Raw genomic sequence first — 22,184 nt, forward strand, 5'->3', positions numbered from 1 at the left:
ATCAAGATTCCCCATATTGCAGAGCATCTGCTATGTTCTGGAAATGCTGTCTGCCCAGAAGCATCAGCTTCTAAACAATAGCACTTTGCAACTTCTGAAATCAGTGACATGCTACGAAGCCTTGCCTCTGGCCTAACGCTCTCCATTTAGATGGGACACACAATGAAAATACAATATAGAAGCAGAGTTATGTAAAGTGCTTTGCCGTTTGCTACAAATTCACGTATCTTGGTTGATGAAGCAATTTGATCAGTGGTCAGAAAGCACTGTAGGCTTCATTGATCGGGACAAAACATCATAAAGTGCTCAGAGAACAGTTTGCATTAACACTGTTCCCATGGACAGGATATGGTCATGTGACTTACTCTTCTCCTTCCTACATGCTGGTGCTTGGGTGAACAGCCATAACAGACAATGAATTTTACAAAATGCCCATTGTAAATTGGTTGTACACCTCAGACAATAAATTTGAACAAAGCATATCCCTCTATAATGTGTACGTGTCTAAAATCCAGAGCACTAAATGTAATTTCTGTCTGCTACCCGTTCCTTTCCTTTTTGCATGAGTCACTTCTGACAAGTTTTCCTGACACCAACAGACAAAAGGGTGACATAGGAGGGATCTCCAGCACACAGCCTCTGCTCTGTTCCTGTGTTCTGTGTGAAGGGGGGGTGTGTGCCTTCCCTCCAATCAGCTCTCAGAGCTCTCTTCACTGAGGTCTGCAGTGTGCAATTTCAGCTTTCCATCCCCTTTTCTTCCTGACAGCTTAGACAAGCTTAACAAATTGTGCACAGTGAATGGCTGTAGAGAAGGCTGCAGATAAACCAGTAGAAGGATTTTCTTTTTCTCTATCACCGGCCAGTAACCTCACTGGATATATGTAAGGGTTAATAACCACTTAAACTATGCCTTGGGAAGACAGAAGATCTTTGCAGATGTTCAATTGCGGACATCTTCAAAAATAAATAAACGTAGGATATATCTAGCTAAGATTAAAACAACTTTTCTCTTTCATGTCTGCAAATTATTGCAATTTCTTAACATGACACTAAATTCTGGTTAAAAAAAAAAAAAATCAAATTCAAGTATTTAATACCTAAAAAAAGTACCTTGTATTGCTTTCAGCCTCCTCCAAATCTAAATTACCTTTTTTGCTGCTGTGATCCGACTTCCTGTAGGATGACTATGTTTGTTACTTAACCACTTGCCGACCGCATACTGTATATATACGGCGGCAGAGTTGCTCTCCCAGGCAAAACCACGTATGCATGCGTGATTTGCCTGGGAGGAGCTAGGGGGCCAGCGGGGAAGCCGATGCGGGTGTCAGAGGGCTCCGATTGCCGCCTGACACTCTCGATCATTTCCCACTGGGATGATCACAGAGCTCGTGATCCTGCTATATAGGATCACATGTCTCTATAGTCATCTCAGAAGCAGAAGAGAATCACTCCCCTAGGGTCACATTTAACCCCTTGATCACCTATACTGTTAACCCCTTCCCTGCCAATGGCATTACAGCAACAGTGCATATTTTTAGCACTGATTACTGTAGTAATGTCACTGGTCCCTCCCCCCCAAAAAGTGTCAAAAATGTCAGTCAGGGGTCCGATCTGTCTGCCAAAATGTCGCAGTCCCGCAAAAAAAAAAAAAAAAAACAATAAAAATTACATAAAATCTTTCCTGTAGTTAGTAGACGCGATAATTTTTGCGCAAGCCAATCAAAATACGCTTATTGTGATTTTTTTTTTTTAACCAAAAATATGTAGCAGAAAACAAATTGGCCTAAAATGTTAATTTGATTTTTAAATTTTTTTTTTTTTGAGAATGTCATAGCAGAATGTGAACAATATTGCTTTTGTTCAAAATTGTCGCTCTTTTTTCGTTTATAGCGCAAAAAAAAAAAAAACCGCACAGGTGATCAAATACCACCAAAAGAAAGCTCTATTTGGGGGAAAAAAATTGGATTTTTGTAAGGATCTTACCGTAAAATCCTTTTCTCTTAGCTCATTGACAGACTTAGTCCTCTTTGATTCTCATCAATAGGGTTATGCTGCCTCCGCAGGAGTAGGACTAGGCAGAAAGAAAAACGTTCTGGCTCCACCCTAGGGGCAGTCCCAGAGGGCATATCCTCCCTCTCTCTGCTACAGGGAATCAGTTCTGTTACAAAGCAGTGTCAGAGAATTTAACCCAACCCAACTCAATGATAGAGGGGCGGGTACTACGTCTGTCAATGAGCTAAGAGAAAAGGATTTTACGGTAAGATCTTACAAAAATCCAATTTTCTCTGTCGCTCATTGACAGACGTAGTCCTCTTTGATTCTCATCAATAGGGACGTCCCAAAGCAGTGCCACAAATGAGGGGTGGGATTGACAGAAATCAAAATCCAATCTAGAAGGCCCAACCGGAGCCAACCAGAAGTATCAAAGGACTCATCGAGCAAACAGATGAGACCTACCCAACAAAACCTCGAGGTAGACCAACAGTCTCCTCAAACAGCGGCCTGCAGGAACCTTGCGGCCAGAAGAGGCATCTGACGATGCCCTCACATAAACCTTATACAATCTTGTAACGGTATGAACCGACGACTAGGTAGTCGCCTTGAAAACCTGAACCACTGACGCCTGATGGCGGAAGGTCCAGGAAACTCTAAGCGCCCGAGTAGAATGCGCCTTAACAGGGAACGGGGGATCCCGACCCTTAGATAGAATAAGCCTATACCACCGTCTGTCTGATCCATCTAAAGATGGTCGCGGCAGAAACAGGCAACCCCTTCTTAGGGCCATCCGTGATCACAAACAGTGAATCCGTCTTACAAAATGAATCCGTAGTATTCAAATATATCCTGATCGCCCGAACTACATCCAAGCAATGCAACGCAATTCTCGAGGATGATAGGGCTTAGGACATAGGAAAGACAATACAATGTCCTCATTCAAATGAAACTTTGAAACCACCTTAGGAAGGAAGGATGGATTCGGATGAAGAACAACCTTATCCCTATGAACCACCAGATCTGGGGAACAGGATAATGCAGCCAGTTCTGACACCCTGCGTGCAGAAGTGATATGATAGCCACCAAGAAGGCCACCTTCTGGGATAAAGTAAGCAAGGGAATCTCCCTGATATTTTCAAAGGGAGGTGTCTGAAGAACCGACAGCACCAAATTAAGATCCCAGGATGGTAATGGCGCGCGCACTGGCGGAGCCAGGTGTCGCACCCCCTGGATGAAATTACGCACCAAGGAATGAGTAGCCAAAAACTTCTGAAAGAAGATAGCTAATGCTGAAAACAGACCCTTGATAACACTCAAGGCCAGCTTCTGCTCAACTCCCTGTTGCAGAAAAAACAATATTCGGGCCACCGAATAAGAACGTGGAGGGAACCCAAGGGATTCACACCACGCAATATAAGACTTCCATGTGCGATGATAAATCTTTCTGGAAGTCGCTTTCCTTGCTTTAACTAGAGCAGGAATAACTGAAGCTGACAATCCCTTGTCCTTCAGCACCTGGGTCTCAATAGCCAGGCCGTTAAAGCCAGCGATCGTAAAGCAGGATGGAAGATCGGTCCCTGGGAAAGCAGATCCTCCCTAAGAGGAAGTCGCCAAGGAACGTCTGCGACCAGCCTGACCAGGTCGGCGTACTAGACCCGACTAGGCCAGTCCTGATCTACCAGGATAACTGGGATTCCCTCCACCTCTATCCTGCGAAGAAGCTTCGGCAGTAACTTGAGAGGAGGGAAGGCATACAGTAGCTGATACTGCCCCCCCGGGGCGATCAGCATGTCTGCGGTGTCTGCTAGAGGATCGTGGGAGCGAGCCACAAACCTCCGCACTTTCCTGTTGAGCTGAGATGCCAACAGCTCCCATTTGGGGTGCCCCAACGGAGGCACAGTTGGTGGAATATCCCTGGATGAAGAGATCATTCCCCTTGATCCAGAATCTGACGGCTGAGATAATCTGCCTGCCAATTCACCCCCGGAATGAATAACGCAGAGAGAGCTGGAACAATAGTTCCGTCCAACGAAGAATGCTGGCCACTTCTATGGCCGCCAGGACACTCCTGGTGCCCCTTTGATGATTGACATAAGCTACTGCTGTGGCATTGTCCGCCTGGATCCGAACCGGGCTGCCCTGGAGCTGCTCGGTCCAGTGAGTCAGACAAAGTCTGATCGCTCTCAGTTTCAATACATTTATCGGTAACCTGGACTTTTCCAGGGACCCAAGCCCCCGAGTCGAGAATTTCTCCTCACCCGGATAGACTGGCATCCGTGGTGATAAGCGTCCAAATATTGGTAGGAATGACCTCCCCTGGCTGAGCATCGGAGACCGAAGCCACCAGACCAGGAACTACCTGGTCCGCTTGCTCAGCCGGATCCGATAGTCCTGGAATCTGGATTCCGGTTACACTTGAGAAGAATCTCTCCTTGAAGGATTCGGATATGGGACTGGACAAATGGTACTGCTTCAAAAGGAAGCCACCATCAAACCCAGGACCCTCATGCAAGCCTGGATGTGTCTAAAATTAGACCCAAATATTCCAGTCTCTTGGTGGGAACCGAAGATGACTTCTGCAGGTTCACCAGCCACCCGAACTCTTGTAAAAGAGGTCATGGTGATCTCTAAGTTTAGTAATAGAGCCGCACGGAGCAGAAGATCGTCTAGGTGACCTAGAATCGATATGTCTCGTTGTCGTAACAACGTCAAGACTGGGGCCATCACCTTTGTGAAGACCGGAGAGTCGAGGCGAGACCAAAGAGTAACGCCACAAACTGATAATAATACTCTTTCTATGGAAAAACGCAGGAAACGCTGATGTCCTGCATAAATAAGAAAGTGAAGATAGGCATCCTAGATGTCTATGGACGCCAGAAAATCCCCCTGATGCCGGTAGGACGCTACTGTGCGAATGGACTCCATCTTGAATTTTTGTACCCTGACAAAAAAAGATTAAGTGCCCTTAAGTCCAGAATTGGACGCACTTTGCCCTCTTTTCTGGGTATTGTGAAAAGGTTTGAATAGAACCCTTGAAATTCTCTGTCCAAGGAACGTGGACCACCACTCCTTGTTGCATTAAATCCGTGACTGCCCCCCGTAAGCTCTTAAGCGATCCGGGGATAGTCGAATATTGGAAAGGAGGAATCGCACTGGGAGAGATTGACATACAATCTTGTAACCTGACCGTATGACCTCGCAAACTATTTGTCCGAGATTCTGGAAAGCCATGGATCCGGAAACCGGCGAAGACGTCCCCCCACCCCAGTTATGGGTGGGGGCGCACCTTCAGGCTTTAGTAGTCTTATCTTCAGGTCTGGAAGAATCGGACTTTTGCTTGCCCGACCAGCGTCCCCTGAAACCTCCTGAAGGAGCTTTGGAGGACTTTGTTTTCTCACCCGTGGACGAAAAAATTTCTTATGAGCGGAGAAAGAAGGCCCCCGTCTTTTGACGAGGTCCTTTACCCTTTGTACTTTGTGGTAAAAAAGTGCTCTTTCCTCCAGTGAGATCCTTGATAATCTCATCTAAGTTGGCTCCGAATAGACGCTCTCCTAGAAAAAGAAGATTAGCAAATGCTTTTTTGGAACCTTGGTCAGCTGACCAACATTTTAGCCACAGTGTATGCCTGAGGACCACTGCTGAAACTGATGCTCACGCCAATAATGGAGTGGCGTCTAACGCCGCATCACAAACAAACTGTAACCCTTGTATCATCTGTTCCAACAAATCTGATAACGCCTGAGGGACATCTTCTAAGTCCCGGCGTAACCACTTGGTCCATTCAGTTACAGTCTGCGAAACCAGCCCAATAGCAATTATTGGTCTGAAGCTGATCCAATCAAGGAAAACATGGCGCGAGACATAGCTTCTATCTTGTGATCCACCGGATCCTTAAAAGACGGAGCGTTTTCCAATGGAATGACCGTGGCTTTATTTAATCTAGAAATTGGTGAATCCACCACCGGTGGTTCTGTCCATTTTTAATGAGGGCTTCCTCAACAGATAACGCCTGCTAATGCGTTTGGAAATAGCAGAAGTGCGTTTTGGCAGACTCCATTCTTCTTTGATCGGATTGCCAAAACATTTGGGCAATGGAAATACCTTCGCCACTTTGATGCGTTTTTTAGTACCAAAGGGAGTCTCAGCTACTTCCGACGGTGTACCCTGTAATCTTAAGGTTTCTTGAACAGATACAATTAGTGCGTTTACCAACGCTTCCTCTCGGGCTATGGCTGATGCCGAAACATCCTCCTCACTGTCTGAAGAGACAGTACCCGAGACACCAATCCCAGATGAGGTACCTGCAACTGCAGGAATAGGCTCAGATTCTGAATCCGAAGTTTCAGATAAAATGGGGGTAGGCGGGGGTCGCTTTCTTGCGCCCTGTCCCTGACAAGCCACTTCCACCCGGGATACAAAGGTCTCCATAATAGCCGACAATGATTCAATAGTAAGCGGGGTGCTGGAGGATCCTGCAGACACCTCGAGGGGATCAGGTGGAGATACATGTGTGGCAGGGTCCATGTTAATCCAGGACACTTGCCAGAAAAAAACTTTTTTTTTTTTTTTTATCTGTATCCCCCTAGCGCAATAGCGCCCCTCAGTGTACCTGCTTCTTGACCCCCACAGAGAGAGAGAGGGACCCCAAAGGCTCACCACCCGATGCAGAGAAGTTTCCTATCAACTGCAGTCAGCGTTTGTCTTGTGCAGACTGGGAAGTACTGTGCTCGTTTTCCCGGGTAGAAGGAAGTGGCTCCGCCCCCTGTGTACGCCTTCCGGCGTTCCCAGCTGCTCCTCGAGGTTAGCTGGGCACTTCAAACATGGCCGCCCCCATGCAGGAGACAGTAGACTCCAAAAAAATGTCGGCCGGCGTGACCTGCGGACGCTCGTGTACCTGGTCTACAGCAAAATGGCGGCGGATTGCCGAAGTAGCGTTTTCCCAGCACAGCAACCTGCATGCCAAGCTAATGGCGGCTTATTGACCTGCGGGAGGTCCACTACAGTCAAGGTAGGCTTATACCTCCTATGTATGCTGTAATACTGCAGTCAGTCACAAACCAAGCCTGCTGGTTTAGAATGTTAGCTCCCAAACCAAGTCCGCTTGCCCACCGAGCACATTATCACTGAGGATATGTGAACTTTAACATTACAAGGGGGACTTTTAGTGTCAGAAAGAATCCGACCATGTATGGAGGGGCCCGTATCCCAAAACGCCTCATAGAGAGGAAAGGGAAACATTTACTCACCATACCGAACCGACAGGCACCCTCTCTTCACAGTACCCTCTCCACCGAAGTGGGGGGCTGTTGACCAATCCGGACGCCTTGACTCTCTGGTTCCTGGCGTCCAAGCGAGACCTTTAACTCGCAAGGTCAGTCCCTCCAATGGGACTCTGTCGCGGCCGACCCAGCGCGGAGCTCTGGTCTGCACACGCTCGTAGGCTGAACCGGGGTGACCACTGGATCTCAACATCCAGCCCGTCGCCCGGTCCCGCATACTTACTTGAATGTGTCGGGGCCGACCAAGCGTGATGCTATGGTCTGCGCGCGCTCGTAGGCCGGCTGGGGTGACCACTGGATCTCAACATCCAGCCCGTCGCCCAGATCCGGTGTAATTTGCTTGAAGATCTCACAGGAAAAAAACTGGAGAAACTACCTAAAAAATATTTTTTCTAAAAAAAATCTTGCCAGGACCAAAAGATCCCAGCAAGGAACTTAGGTCCTTACTCCTGACTAGACAGAAAAAAAAACTGATTCCCTGTAGCAGAGAGAGGGAGGATATGCCCTCTGGGACTGCCCCTAGGGTGGAGCCAGAACGTTTTTCTGCCTAGTCCTACTCCTGCGGAGGCAGCATAACCCTATTGATGAGAATCAAAGAGGACTACGTCTGTCAATGAGCGACAGAGAAAAAGGGCTTAAATTTTATTTGGGTACAGCGTCGCACTACCGCGCAATTGTCCATTAAAGTAACGCAGTGCCGTATTACAAAATATAGCATAGTCATTAAGGGGGAAAATCTTCCGGTCTTAAAGTGGTTAAGGCACCACTGTATGTAGGAAAGTAGTCACCTTGTCTTGCTTGATGGACTATAGGATTTGTAGTGTACGTAGAATAGTGCACGACTGCAACGTGCACTGCTCATTCCAAACAAATGAAAGTGAGGAGGAAGAGGTGAAGAAAGTCCAGCTTTAACGCAACTGCTGTCAGGTCGTTCCTCCATGGGGACAGTTCAATACTGATTTGAATACAGATCTGTGAGGTCACTGCTTTCTCCAAGTCCAAGTTCTATCCTGTGTTGAGCCCTGATGAAGTGCAGTGAGTGGTATTGTCGCCAGAACATGCTGACTGCTCATTTCTCATTCTCAACACCTAAAACTGTCTTGGACTGTTTTATCCAAATTTCGTCTGGCACTCGTTTCTGTATTTTTATGGTTTAACATAAATCTGGGCCTGCATGTGACAAGTGTTTCAGGTTTGTAACAATCCCAAACATTAGACAGTCAATGTGCTTCACAAATTATATTACCACTAGCATCTGACTTCTCAGCATTATTTTCTTTCATTTCAATAGACGTAATTATTATTATAACAATATAAAGTATGTACATCTGTTCCAGGTTCAATGACTAGTGAGGAGTACACTCACCTTTTCTTTCCTGTGTTTCTCTTCTTTGGAAACATTGTCAGCTGGAGCTATGTCACCCACAATGCTCTCAGCCATGTCATGTACAAGAGCAAGTCGTATACACCTAAACAAAACAAATATGTCTCAACAAAAGCATGAAGTTGGCACTTTAAAAAAAAAAAAAAAAAAAAAAACAGAAATACAAGAAAAAAAAAAAAAAAAAATTGCTGAGACCTGAACTTTATAACCATTATAACCTATATGAGCTATACGGACATCCCATTCCAAAAGCATTAACGTGGCGTTGGCTCTCCCTCTCAGTGGTACTTATAGTTATGTCCAGTCTCACTCTTTGGTGTGGCTGGCTGCTGATTGGTTTTTCTTCCTTCTCCATACAGATGAACAGTCTCCTTAAATTGTCCTAATAGAAACATGCCCTGAGCGATGTTATGTCATCACGTATAGTGGCCTTTACTGATCCATTCTGGAAGCAAACTGTTGTAATATGATGCGCTAATCCTATTCATTTTGATGGGAATGCTTTTAACCATTGGAACACACATTTATATACAGATTTACACTATTCTGAGAACTTTTGTTTTTATGCATTTGCATCCTGGGAAAATCCTGGAGTGTAACTGACTGATTGTTCTAGTGCTGGAGAGGAGCCAAATAAATTGGTGTATTAACACATGCTACCTACGACCACTTGAATCCAGAGGGTCATGGAGCTTTGGGTAACTGGTGGCATGTTGTACAGTGGAAGTGCATAAAACAGTGATGCACTGTGAAATAGAAGTGATATACAGTGGAACCTTGGTTTGCGAGTATAATTGGTTCCAGCAGCTTGCTTGTAATCCAAAACACTCGTATATCAAAGCAAGTTTTCCCATAGGAAAGCATTGAAACTCAGATGATTCGTTCCACAAGCATTTAATGTAATGAATAAAGATATGCTGTATTATATATAAAGTACATTCCTGTGCAGTAAAAGTATGCCATCTCCTCTGTTAAATAACATCATGTTACTGCACACAACAAATGCTGATTTATACTTTATTAGCGAGTCTGTGGCACTGTGTGATTACTTAGTCCTGCTCTGCAGCTCTCCTCCCCTCCTCCTCAGATGACGTCAGGAGGAGTGATCGGCCCCTCCCGCCGGGGACGGAAACCAGAGAGACACAGGGACAGGAATCGTACAAAGTAAGTGCAGGGAAACACTTTGATAAGTACATATCGGCATCTTCACATACAGTAGAAGCACTGGGACACATAATAACATGTGACAGAGGGCATTAACAGAGGGGATGGCATGGTTATAGTGTAATAAAACTGCTCGTATATCAAGACAGTGCTCGTATACCAAGACAGATTTTTTTAAAAAATGTTGCTCGTCTTTCAAAATGCTCGTAAACAAAGGCACTCGTAAACCAAGGTTCCACTGTACCTTACACTGGACCTTTTGGTGGTGTTTTGGGACTTTTCACTCACAGAGATGCAGATATGTTGGAATTAAAGTGGTTCTAAAAGGCAGAAGGTTTTTTTTTTAACCTTAATGCATTCTATGCATTAAGATAAAAAACCTGGGCGCAGCAGCACAACAGCCCCCTTATACTTACCTGAGACCCATCTCAATACAACAATGTGTACGAGAGCCTCTGCTCTCTGGAAACTCTCCTTCCTTATTGGCTGAGAGAGCAGTGTGTGCTAATGGCTCCCGCTGCTGTCAATCACAGTGAGCAAATGAGAAGATAGAGGGGGCAGGGCTGAGCTGAGACTGTGCGCAAAATCACCGCACAGACCAGGCAAGCGTGACTTTTTTTTTTAAAGCCAAGCCTTTAAGGTGTTGCTAAACCCAAGACCCTGCATTCACTATATCTGGTCTCCCACAAACACAGAATCACAATTATTGTAGTAAATATAAACCACTAAATACCTTTTCTCATCAGCAGTATATAGCAGTCTTGTGACTCCTATCAGTGTCTGGTTAAAGCTTGTAGGAGGAGTTTTAATTCTACTTTGGCTTTCTAGGAGGTTGCAGGACCCCTGAGCCTCTGTCTGGACAGTGCTGATTGGCCCATGTACCAATCACATGCACCCTCTTAAGAAAAAAAAAATCTCTAGCAATACACACCAAACTGAGAATGTGCAGGGTGCCCCCTAGGCTCTGTACGATCAGGCGATGAATTGGGGACAGTGGAAGAAGGCGAGGATCAGAGAAGACAGGATCAACCTGCCTTTTCAAACAATGCAGAGGATTAACCCCTTAGATTCCACAGTGAGCATATCAAACATGCTTTGCTAGATATGCAGACTGATTTTACTGTTGTGGGTTTAGTAACACTTTAAGATCACATTAAAGGCCCTTGGACTATACTTCAATACATCTTGAGCATTAATATAGTTCTTGATGGTTATACTTTTTGATTTTGAGTGTTATATGACTATAAAAGGCGCTTTTCCACTGCATGGAACCAAATGGTTCGGCTCGCTTTTGTGCTTTTCCACTGCTGGTACCGCATGGTATGGTGTAGGAACGGTTCGGTAGGGTACAGTACGGTGGCGCTTTTCCACTGCATGGAACCGAATGGTACGGCTCTCTAAAACAGTACCACCTCGATTGTGGCTCCAAGAGGTACAATACCGGTACCATAACCCACAATCCTTTGCATGCAGTCACTACTAGCCACTGATTGGTCAGAGAATCGTTTGGTATCCCACCCACTTAACTTTAGTGGAAAAGCAAAACATACTGTACCAAACCGTTCCAACACCGTACCATGCGGTACCAGCAGTGGAAAAGCAAACCGGGCTGAGCCGGTACTTGCAGTGGAAAAGTGCCATAAGTTGAAACTATTCATTTGGTAATATTAGTTTTAATTTGCATAGCGGTTGAGACTCTCTATAGCACATTTTTGTGTTTACTATACCAGAACATAAGGCTAGAGGCTTTGTCCTTTCTTGAAACAATGTTGCAACTGTGGCCCTTTTAAAAAGGAAGGAGAACCTTTGCCTGGGCCTATCTAGAATGAGGCCTAGATATTCCAGACACAGGGAAGACTCAAGGATAGAATCTGGAAGTTGACTACCAAACTGAAAACCTGAAGAAACCAGATAGTCCTTGGGACGTTTGTACATAGGTGTGAGGGAGATGAATCCTCCAGATGAAAGTCATCTAGGTACCTGGTAACTTGGATTTCCTGAGTTCTTACGAGGAAAAGAAGAGGTGAAAGCACTTTTGCGAATACTCTGGTAGAGGAGGATAAGCCTAACAGCAGTGCAACAAATTTTAAGTGCGTCTCCTACTGCAAAGCGCAGAAAGTGCTGATGAGGTTGGTAAATGGGAATATGGAGTTAACCATCCTGAATGTCTACTGATGCCAAGTATTCCCCTCCTTTCAGAGCGGCAATAACTGTCCTTGCAGTTTTAATGCAAAACTTGTGAACTGGGTACTTGTTTAGGGATTTTAGGTCTATAGGGTAGAATAGCCCTGTTGGGTTTAGGTACTGTGAAAAGGTTTGAATAAAATCCTTTGAACCTATCCTCCACAGGGCCTGGAATAAGCACTCTTTGGAAGAAGAAATGGAATGCGTCCTCCAGAAGATCTGGATTAAGTTCTCCTTGGGACAGGAGAAGGGTCAAGGCAGTTTGTAAATCCTACTGTACTTGGGCAAATTTTGGCTGGTCTGAGAATAGAAAACGATGAGAGGAGTTTGGAACTCCATTTTGAACCCCTTTGAAACCACTGATTGAACCGATAGGTCTGGAACATGTGTGACCCAGGTAATAGCTGTACCCCCACTTTCAGGAGTGAGGGAACCACTTTCAATAAAGAGAGAGCTTTGTGACAGACCTGGTGGACTTTATGTTTCAAGTCTTGCACGAAAGGGCGGGCGGAATTTTGGCTTTGAAGAAACCTGCTGCTGTACAATTTTAAGAAAGTATAAACCCCTTTCCTCCACTGACATCTTTGATCAATTATTCAAGTGCCTCACCGAAGAGACATCCTCCTTCAAAGGGCATAAGAGTGAGGAGTTTTTTCAGGCAGCTTGAGTGGACTAGTCTTTCAGGAATCAGATTCTGTGCATATGGACAGACACGGGAGCTATTCTGGCATTTTGTGTCATGAGGGTAACAACACAGAAAAATAAGGCAAAAGTCAGTTTGGTCATAAAAGGCAAGATCTTGTTGACTGTTCATTGCCCTAGTCCAGTGATGGCAAACTTTGGAACCCCAGTTGTTTTGGAACTACATTTCCCATGATGCTCAACTACACTACATCATGGGAAATGTAGTTCAAAACACCTGAGGTGCCAAGGTTCACCATCACTGCCCTAGTTCAATTTAGCTGTGGTTTAACAAACATAAATTGTAGCAATAGTTGGTTGTAGGCTGGACCTGCAAGAGTAAAGAGCCTTTAAAAGCATCTCCAATTTTCTGTCTACATAATCACTTGAAGACCAGGCCTATTTTGACACTTTGTTTACATGTAAAACGCTGTATTTTTTGCTAGAAATTTACTAAGAACCCCTAAACATTATATTTTGTATGCCACACAGTATTTGCGCAGCAGTTTTTTAAACAATTTTTGGGGAAAAAATACAATTACGAATTTTAATGCAAAAAAACAAAATATAACCCAATTTTTTGGTAAAATACAAAAGAGGTTATGCATAGTAAACAGATACCCAACATGGAACACTTTAAAATTGTGCACACTCATTGCATGACGACAAACTGCGATACTTGATGTCCATGGATGACATTTTAAAATTTTTACCGGTTATCAGCTTACAATTACATACAAGTCTAGCACTAGAATTATTGCTCTCGCTATTACATTTGCAGCGATACCTCACCAGTGTGGTGCGAATACTGTTTATATTTGCATGTGCGACCTACATATAGGTTTGCCTCTGCGTGCAAGCTCGAGGGGATGGGGGTGCTTTAAAATATTTTATTTTATTATTTTCAAATTTTTTTAGCTTATTTAAATTAAATTTTTTTGTAATCACTTTTATTGCTGCCACAAGTAATGTAAACATCCTTTGTGACAGCAATAGGCATTGACAGGTACTCTTTATGGAGAGATTTGGGGTCTATTAGACCCCAAATGTCTCCTCTGCCCTTAAAAGCATCTGATCACACCAAGATCAGTGTGTTCAAATGCTTTCACTAAAAATGGCACTGTTTACAGCCGGTAAACTGAAAGTGACGAAAATTCTCGTCGCTTTCAGTCAATCTAGACCATAGAGGTGATTGGACACAATCTGGTCTCCGGTCACCTCTATTGTAAGCTGGTGCAAGTGCTGGATCAGATGCCAGGCTCCCCGCTGGGTGGGAAGGCCCGAAGAGGCACTGAAGGGGGGCGGGAGGACCTCCTTCTGCCACCTGTAAAAGCAATCCAGCAGCTAATTAGCCACAAGGAAAAACGAATCGCCAGCCAAAAATAAAAACAAAAAAACAATACCAGGATGATGCTTGTAGCTGCAGGCATAATTTCAGTATAATCAATTGCAATCAATCACATGCATGTATGTGATTTAGAGGCAAGTGGATAATCCTTAAAACAAGTGTGAGAGGTTTCAAAAAGAAAAAAAAACCGTACATACTCACCTATGTAGCTGCAGCATTGATCCGATGCTGCTGCTGTCCACTCCTGGCTCGAAGACTGAGAACCGAGCAATCTCATAATCAATCTTGGTCTTTACTGAGCAGAGACTGTCAGTAACTGACTCTCTGCTATGCCCCTCAAGTGAACACGGGCTGGGGGATGGGGTGGGGGCAGCTGGCTCAGGCTCTCAGTGACGTGCTAAGAAGCTGATCCAGCTGCCAGTCAAGTGACTGGGTGGATCTGATCATATTTAGCTTTAGCCCACTGTAGATTTAATCTGGGTCACAGCAGTACAGAACAAAGAGCACTTCTGTGACCCACATGAGACGTATGGCCAAACAAGCTTTGGTCATACTTCTCCTGAAAGTGAAGGGACATCTTCTATAGGCACAGTAAGATATACAAGACAGAGAGCAGGATCTACTACTGAAACACCTATAGTGAATTCCTCTTTCACTTGATATAACTTGGCGATGATTCTCGGAGGGGTGAAAACCATTCCAGAGGAAACTAAATCCTCATAAATTGCCTATTTTATCTATTCACACAGAGGTCTGGTGAGACCAAGAACTACACCAAGGCTTTTGTGCACAGCAGAATTTAGCATATCTACATGGGCAAGCACATTGTATGAAGCCATAACATCCGGTGTATGGGAGAATGGGAAATATTCTGCAGGCCCCTCTAACCCCTTCGGGTCTTCTGCAATCTTTTCCTTGTCTACCTCTTGTAAGGGAGGCAGTACCACTTCTGACTCAAGAAGAGCAGGTAGAAAAAGCCTGGCACCTTTGGGCTCTGGACAGTGATGGATGGATTAAGGCCGTTGGTTGTCTGAGGGATTCTGGCTTAGTTGCAGAGAAATCTGAATTTGATAGATAGGCTCTTCGTTGCATGAATTAGAGCTAGAAGCGTACGCAAAGACTGGACTTAAAATAGGGTCCTGCTCTGATGCAAGGCTATTGGTCCGAGTGTCTACATGCCATTTACAGCTTTTTGTTGCAGAATAAAACTTTTATGGGCGTACAAAAGCCATCGCCACAGAGAAGGTTTGCCTATGGTTTTGCACCTGGTTCCCACCACTGCTTTCAGTAAGAATATTTCCCTGTGGGCTACTGGAGTACTGCGTGGAAACATGGGTCCAGAGGAGGATACACATAATCCCAATTGTCGACCATACTGTAGCGAAGCCTTTGTGGCAAAAAGGCTGAAGGAAGTGCCCAAATATCTTATAAGGGCTCTGGGCCGAAGCTGGTGGTAAAGTGTGACCTGTGGTGTGATGTTAACACCTGAAAATTTTTACTTTGCAAAGCATATACTGTACAATCACATGCAGGAATAAAAAACAGCATTTTTTGCTTGCGAATGATTGGATGATGGAAGTCAGCAGAGCTTTACCTCAATCCCAAAGCTCTGGGGATAATTTCCTTGCAAAGTGCATCTTCCCTTGCAAAGTGAACAGTCTATTTGTCTTTCGAGTCTCTACCTATAGCAACTTGTAACATATTGCTAAGCAACCCTCTCAATCCCAAAGCTTGGATATCGGTGAATGAATGTTCTCTTCTGCGATGGCAGCAGATGCACTTGTGGTTCTCAATGGAATACAGGCACGGTAATGTGGGCAGCAGCCCCCCTCATACCTACCCGAGTCTGGTCTGTCTTTATCCAGCGATGTTGCAGAAGTGTCTCAGCTTCCCAGGAGTCCCCTCCTTGTTGGCCCAATTGACTCCCGCTGCTGTCAAAGTCAGGCAGCCAATCAGGAGAGAGAGGGGGCAAGACGCAGTCACGGCTCTGTATCCGAATGGACACAAGGAGCTGTGACTCGGCTCGGGTGCCCCAACAGCAAGATGCTTGCTGTGGGGGCACTCAACAATAGGGAGGGGCCAGGAGAAGAGGAGCATCCGAGCCACTCTGTGCAAAACCAACTGTACAGAGCAAGTTTTTTTTTTTTTTTTTTTTTTTAAAAACGAAACTTTACAATCACTTTAAAGCCTATTGACACTACCTCAAGCTCTCTCACTGAAAGCTGTACAGAGGTACAAGAAGGGAGCTGGAGGAAGAGTTCACAGGAGCCTCATGTTGCAATCGCTCCTGTGAACAAATAAATAGCAGCATTTTTTTTCCTGCACAAATATGTACATTTGTTTATTTTTTTTATAAAAGTGAGCTTTAAGTCTTATACTTGCTATAGTGCTAAAGTAACCACTAGATAACAGGAGGAAACCTGTCTTACCTTTCCACGTTGCTAGTCCCTGCATGGGTTCATGCTTCTCCAATCACACTGGGCATACCTCCTAGAGGGGTCTTCAGGGCCTGGAAACCATAGGAATGGACCAAGGCCCTGGCCTGGTATTGCATTCTGCAGCTAACTACGTTACACTAAGTGCCCGTGTCCTGTACTGCACGATTAAGAATGGATTTAAAAACAAATGTCAAAATTTTAAGCAACCATTTGAATATTTGACACGGTGGTGGCACAACACACACCAGTTTCTGTTTTTTTGAGTTCTAAAGATATGTGCAGTACTTGACCGTTTCAAATCATGCTACCAGTTTAATCCCATTTGTGAGGTCAGGTTTCCATTAAAATTGTTAGTTATCTTCATTGTAATCTACCTTCAGGTAACATCAACTTGAACACAACCAGTCTGCTGGATTCACTTGCGATTATTGCTAGTGGCTGCTAAAGCCACTAGCAATACTCTGTCTTCTCCTGGCAGGGACAGCTTCCCCCCACCTGGAACAGCCATAATTTTGGCCAAAGAGGCCAAATTATGCTTGCTTGCTACTGCAGCAGTAGAACTCAGGCTGTAGAAAGTGTTTGCAAGCTCTTCGCCATTTTAGCCGGCGCCATGAAGGTCGAGTTGTGGAGCTTCAGCGGTTACAAGATCTACCCGGGCCATGGCCGGCGGTACGCCAGGACTGATGGCAAGGTGTTCCAGTTTCTGAATGCAAAATGTGAATCTGCCTTCCTTTCCAAGAGGAACCCTCGACAAATCAACTGGACTGTTCTGTACAGACGAAAACACAAGAAAGGACAGTCAGAAGAAGTCCAGAAAAAGCGTACTCGCCGTGCAGTGAAGTTCCAGAGGGCTATTACTGGGGCTTCTCTGGCTGAAACTATGGCCAAGAGAAACCAGAAGCCTGAAGTGCGAAAGGCTCAGAGGGAAAAAGCAATTAGGGCTGCAAAAGAGGCAAAAAAGGCTAAACAGGCCACCAAGAAGACTGTTCCAGCTAAGGCTCCAACAAAGGCTGCACCCAAGCAGAAGATTGCCAAGCCTGTAAAAATACAGGCTCCCCGTGTTGGAGGAAAACGCTAAGCAACATGTTCCTACTGGGTGTGCCAATAAATTACTATTTTGAAAAAAAAAAAAAAAAAAAAAAAAGAAACTGTTTGCAAGAACCTTCATCTCCCTGATCCTGTAATTGCCTCAGACAAAAATCTGCACTTCTCTGTAGTGTTGAAAGCTGCCACCTTCCTATAGGCCAATTAGTTTGCCCACTGTAGTGGTGAGCCAATAGGAGTGTGCAAGAAGCTGTCCGCTACTAACTACTCAAAGAAATGTCAAATTTTGTACAAAAGTAGCATTTCAGGATTCAAGACTATGAGAGAAGAGAGCTGTGCAAGTTTTTCTAGCAAATCCATGTTTAGATAAAGATAAATAGTGGGTCTGGCGCTCCTAGATGGTATTACTGGCTATGACAACATATTATTGGTATTATCACATGTGTACAAAGAAAAAAGTAAAAAACACACACATATTATATATATATATACACACACACACACACACACACACACACACACACACACACACACACACACATACATATTTTGTGTATATATATTGTGGAGACATTCCGATTACTCTCCACAGTTTTTGGAAATTCCTAAACCATTATCAGTCATCCTGTCTGTTTGTAACTACTGTCATGATGCCTAATTGTTGGCTTTGTTTTTATTTTTATATGTAATAAAGATATTTCTTTTAAATAATGATATCTCAATTTTACAATCATTAGCAACTGGTACCCCAAAATTCAGAATACTCTCCTTTTCCCCCCATCCCCCCGTCCCCATTGAGCACCTCTACAACTTGGGATTTTGAGGTCTCTCTTATCCCATCATCCTATTTTTGACTATTATCTAGAAGTTGGTACCATTTATAACTTAAATATTGTAGGCACTCAATACTAATTTTTTTTATATATATATATATATATATATATATATATATATATATATATATATATATATATATATATATATACACACACACACACACACATATACATACATATATACATACATACATACATATACACACACGAGAAAAAAAAAAGAAAACAATTTAATACTTTAAAATACAATGAAAGTTGTATTTTTATCATATAGTGGTGTACATTAAGATGTAATGCACTCAACACTGGATTGTAGCACACAATTAAAAAAAATATTCTTCATATATTTTTATATTTGATTTCTACACCTCAGGCATGGTATGGGTGATATTACACCTTGTATTTGATCAGGTGTAGCAGTTTTTTCTGAGGGTCACACACACCTGTCCTTAGTAACACTTTGCTTTTTTCTTTGTACACAAATGATAATACTAATAGTATGTTGTCATAGCCAGTAATAGCATCTAGCAGCGCTAGACCCACTATTTATCTTTACCTTACTATTCCATATCAGGGTTAGTAATTGGGGGAGGCAGCAGCTAAATTTAAACTTTACATTCTATCCTCTCCTAAACAATTACCACTACATTGTGCAGGACTTTAATTTTATTATCTCATGTTCATGTTTAACTTGCTGTAAGAGAAAAAAGAAATAATTTGTGAAGCACCAATGGGGCCCTGAAACCAAGGATGTCCTATGTTGCAAGACTCGATGAAAGAGCCCAGGATCATCCACATTCCAAGCCACCTTACTGGTTAGCAAGGCAACCCATGAATCTTATGGGCCAATAGTAAACTGTAGGAGATGGCAAGCCCAAACTTACTTGCATAAAAGAGTACCCAGTTATTGGGGCTCTCAAGGTTTTACATAACTTGGAAGGTATGTAATAAACGTGCAATCTGACTGCTCATGTGCCCACTTTTACTAGCTACTGTTCACATTGTAAATTTAAAGTGTATCTGCACCTCTGGTGCAGTTACACAGATTATGTAGGGCTCCCTCTACCAATCGTATGTCCCCCATTCAGCTGGAGATTGGCTGTGCAGCTGGTTGACTGCAGAAAGGTGCTTGTTAAAACCCTGCCAGCCAGGCCCGAGCACAGATTGCATGTACTGTACACTTTCCAATCCTGTGGAGAGTTCATAGCCTGTGCTCTAGCATAGTACGAACTATCCATAGGATTTGATGGAGTGTACAACACATACACGCCCATCAACTGCACAGATAATATCTTGCTGGATTAGAAAAGGTATGTGCATAAGGCTGAGAGGGGGACTAGAGTGAAAATGTGTAACTGCGTGACAGTTAGCCACAGCAAACTCAAACACTACCCTTAAGTGTGGGAGCTGTCTAATAGAACCAGATGGGGAGTGACTGACTGTAGGGTTTGGGAGGTTAATGTGAATATGTGCAGGTACCTCTATGTGTATTTGATACCTGCAGCAATTTTTTTTTTTTATTACAGGTTAAGTTTAACCACTTGTCTACTGAGCACTATTACCCCCTTCCTGCCCAAGCCAATTTTCAGTTTTCAATGTTGTCACACTTTGAATGACAATTGCGCAGTAATGCAACACTGCCCCCAAATTAAATTTGTATATTTTTTTTTTCACACAAATATAGCTTTCTTTTGGTGGTATTTAATCCCCACTGTTTTTTTTTTTTGCTAAATAAAATGAAATAAGGCCAAATATTTTGAAAAAAAACAAAGAAATAAAAAAGTTTTTCATAGTAATTTTGCAATCAGGCATATTTTCTCCTTCACTGATGTATGCTGATGAAGCTGCACCAATAAGCACTGATGAGACGGCACTGGTGGGCACTGTTGGAACTGCACTGATAATCAGGGTCCTGAATATTAGTGTAGCTGTCCCTTTCACACAAGCCGGTTATCAGCTTTCTCCTCACGCTATCAGCATGAGGAAAGGAATGCTGATAACTGGCTTGTGTTTACATCATGATCAGCTGTGATTGGACACAGCTAATCATGGGGTAAAGAGCTGCTGGTTGGCTCTTTACCTCAATCTGTGATCAGCTGTGTCCGGAGGACACAGTGATCACAGAGGATGCTGCCCGTGTGCCCCAGCAGGCGCAATCATGGGAGGACGTCATACGAGTCCCTCCCAGAACTGGCCCAGCTGCGCTGTAGCTGTCATTCAGCTATAGCGCAGTCAGCAAATAGTTAAGCTATCTGCAGTAGCCAACTTCAATATCCATAATCCTCCACCACCATCCGTTGAGCCTACATAATTCTATGGAGAAAGCTCTGACAACCAGAGCACTGGCACCTAGGAATAAAAAAGGATGATTGCCATCCAACCGTTCTACTAACAGATTCTTGAATTTCTAATCTTGTCAAAAACCTATGTAATTCAAACTACACATAAGATGACAACATGCATAAGATGACAACATGCATAAGATGACAACATGCATAAGATGACAACATGCATAAGATGACAACATGCATAAGATGACAACATGCATAAGAGGTTACTTTAAAGCAGTGCTCCAGCCAAAAAGAAGATAAAATGAATAGTTTGTTAAAAGTTCACATAAAACTAGGTTTTGCTGAATTACTTGGCTTCAAACACTTCCTCTGGTCCCTGGGTCATCCTGGATCTGCCCCCATCCTGGGACAGGACAGTGAAATGAGAAACAGCGCAGCGATGACCTCATCTATCTGCTTTCTTTTCCAAAGATGCTTCTTGTCAGCACATGAACTGACTGGCTGTTTGTGATGCTTCTTCCTCTCACACTCTGCTGTACAGGAGACGCTAGAGGCTGATACCACATCAAATTCACTGCTTTCATTTAAAAAAAAAGTTTAAATTATGTATTAATGATTTCAGAGCTTTATTAATGTGTCTTTGATCTCCGCCTAGAGTTCAGCTATAAATCTTATCTAAAACTGAAAACAAAAATGTAAATATGTTGCAGTCTACCAGCACTTAGATAAGATGGCCGCAATACCTTTTTTTCAGGTTCTCTTCCTGTATCTGTATGGCTATGCTCATTTGTTCATTATTTTTAAGGAGGGAGCCATGAAGTCCCCTAGGCTGGACATCAAATATGTTAACTTGTGTTTAATTCTGTTACTTGGGAGTTAGGAAGATTATTAGTTTACAGAAGATGAGAATTTATGCTCCCTGTTTAACTCACAGATAGTGAAAAGGGCATTGCATTTCTGGCAAGATCAACATGTATTTTCTGTACTTAATGAAATGTTCTTAGCCTGAAATGAGAAAATAAGTGTAGCCACCACATCAAAGGAATCGTAAGCTGCAATATATTAAATTTGTATTCTTGGATTTAGATATCCCTTAAACCTGACATTTAATCAGTTGCACACCTTCGGCGTGTTACGCACGTCCATAAAATCCCTTCCTCTGTACATAAGTCTCATGTACGTCCAGGAGACTGCCTGCAGTTTATCCTCTCCCCTGCTCCCTCCCATGCACAGCCCCATGAGACCTGGTGTCTGAGAAAGATGAGCTCGCAATATTACAACTCAGAGCCAGTCAGAAGCCTTCCTCAATAAATGATCACTGTGACAGTCAATTGCAGTGATCAGTCGAACATTCGTAAACCAAAACAAAAGTAATACACTAGCTGTCTTATCTCCTTCTTGCCCTGACAGACAGCAATCTGTGAGTGAGAGTTGCAGCTAACACAGAAGAATGTGTATTGTGTGCACAGAGAACCCATTCATTTCAGTAGATCACTCTGTATAAGAACTATTTACCACTTAAGGACCGGGCCTATTTCTG

At 43.6% G+C, this 22,184-nt stretch overlaps 2 protein-coding genes across 2 annotated transcripts in view; one reads left to right on the forward strand and one right to left on the reverse strand.

Annotated features, from left to right (window-relative positions):
- HDDC2 (HD domain containing 2) overlaps positions 1-22,184 on the reverse strand; it is a 59,627-nt gene that overhangs the window by 22,398 nt on the left and 15,045 nt on the right. The window contains exon 3 of the mRNA XM_082249932.1: positions 8,641-8,743. Coding sequence (XP_082106058.1) covers positions 8,641-8,743 — 103 coding nt within the window. The remainder of the gene's footprint in view (positions 1-8,640; positions 8,744-22,184) is intronic.
- Positions 17,063-17,585, forward strand: LOC309549571 (large ribosomal subunit protein eL24-like). The gene has a single exon (XM_082249933.1). It carries the CDS (start codon positions 17,084-17,086, stop codon positions 17,549-17,551), a length of 468 nt encoding a protein of 155 aa, XP_082106059.1. The 5' UTR covers positions 17,063-17,083; the 3' UTR covers positions 17,552-17,585.

The sequence above is a fragment of the Pelophylax lessonae genome (genome assembly GCF_965119305.1).
Source record: "Pelophylax lessonae genome assembly, chromosome: 3".
In the NCBI taxonomy this organism is placed as follows: domain Eukaryota; kingdom Metazoa; phylum Chordata; class Amphibia; order Anura; family Ranidae; genus Pelophylax; species Pelophylax lessonae.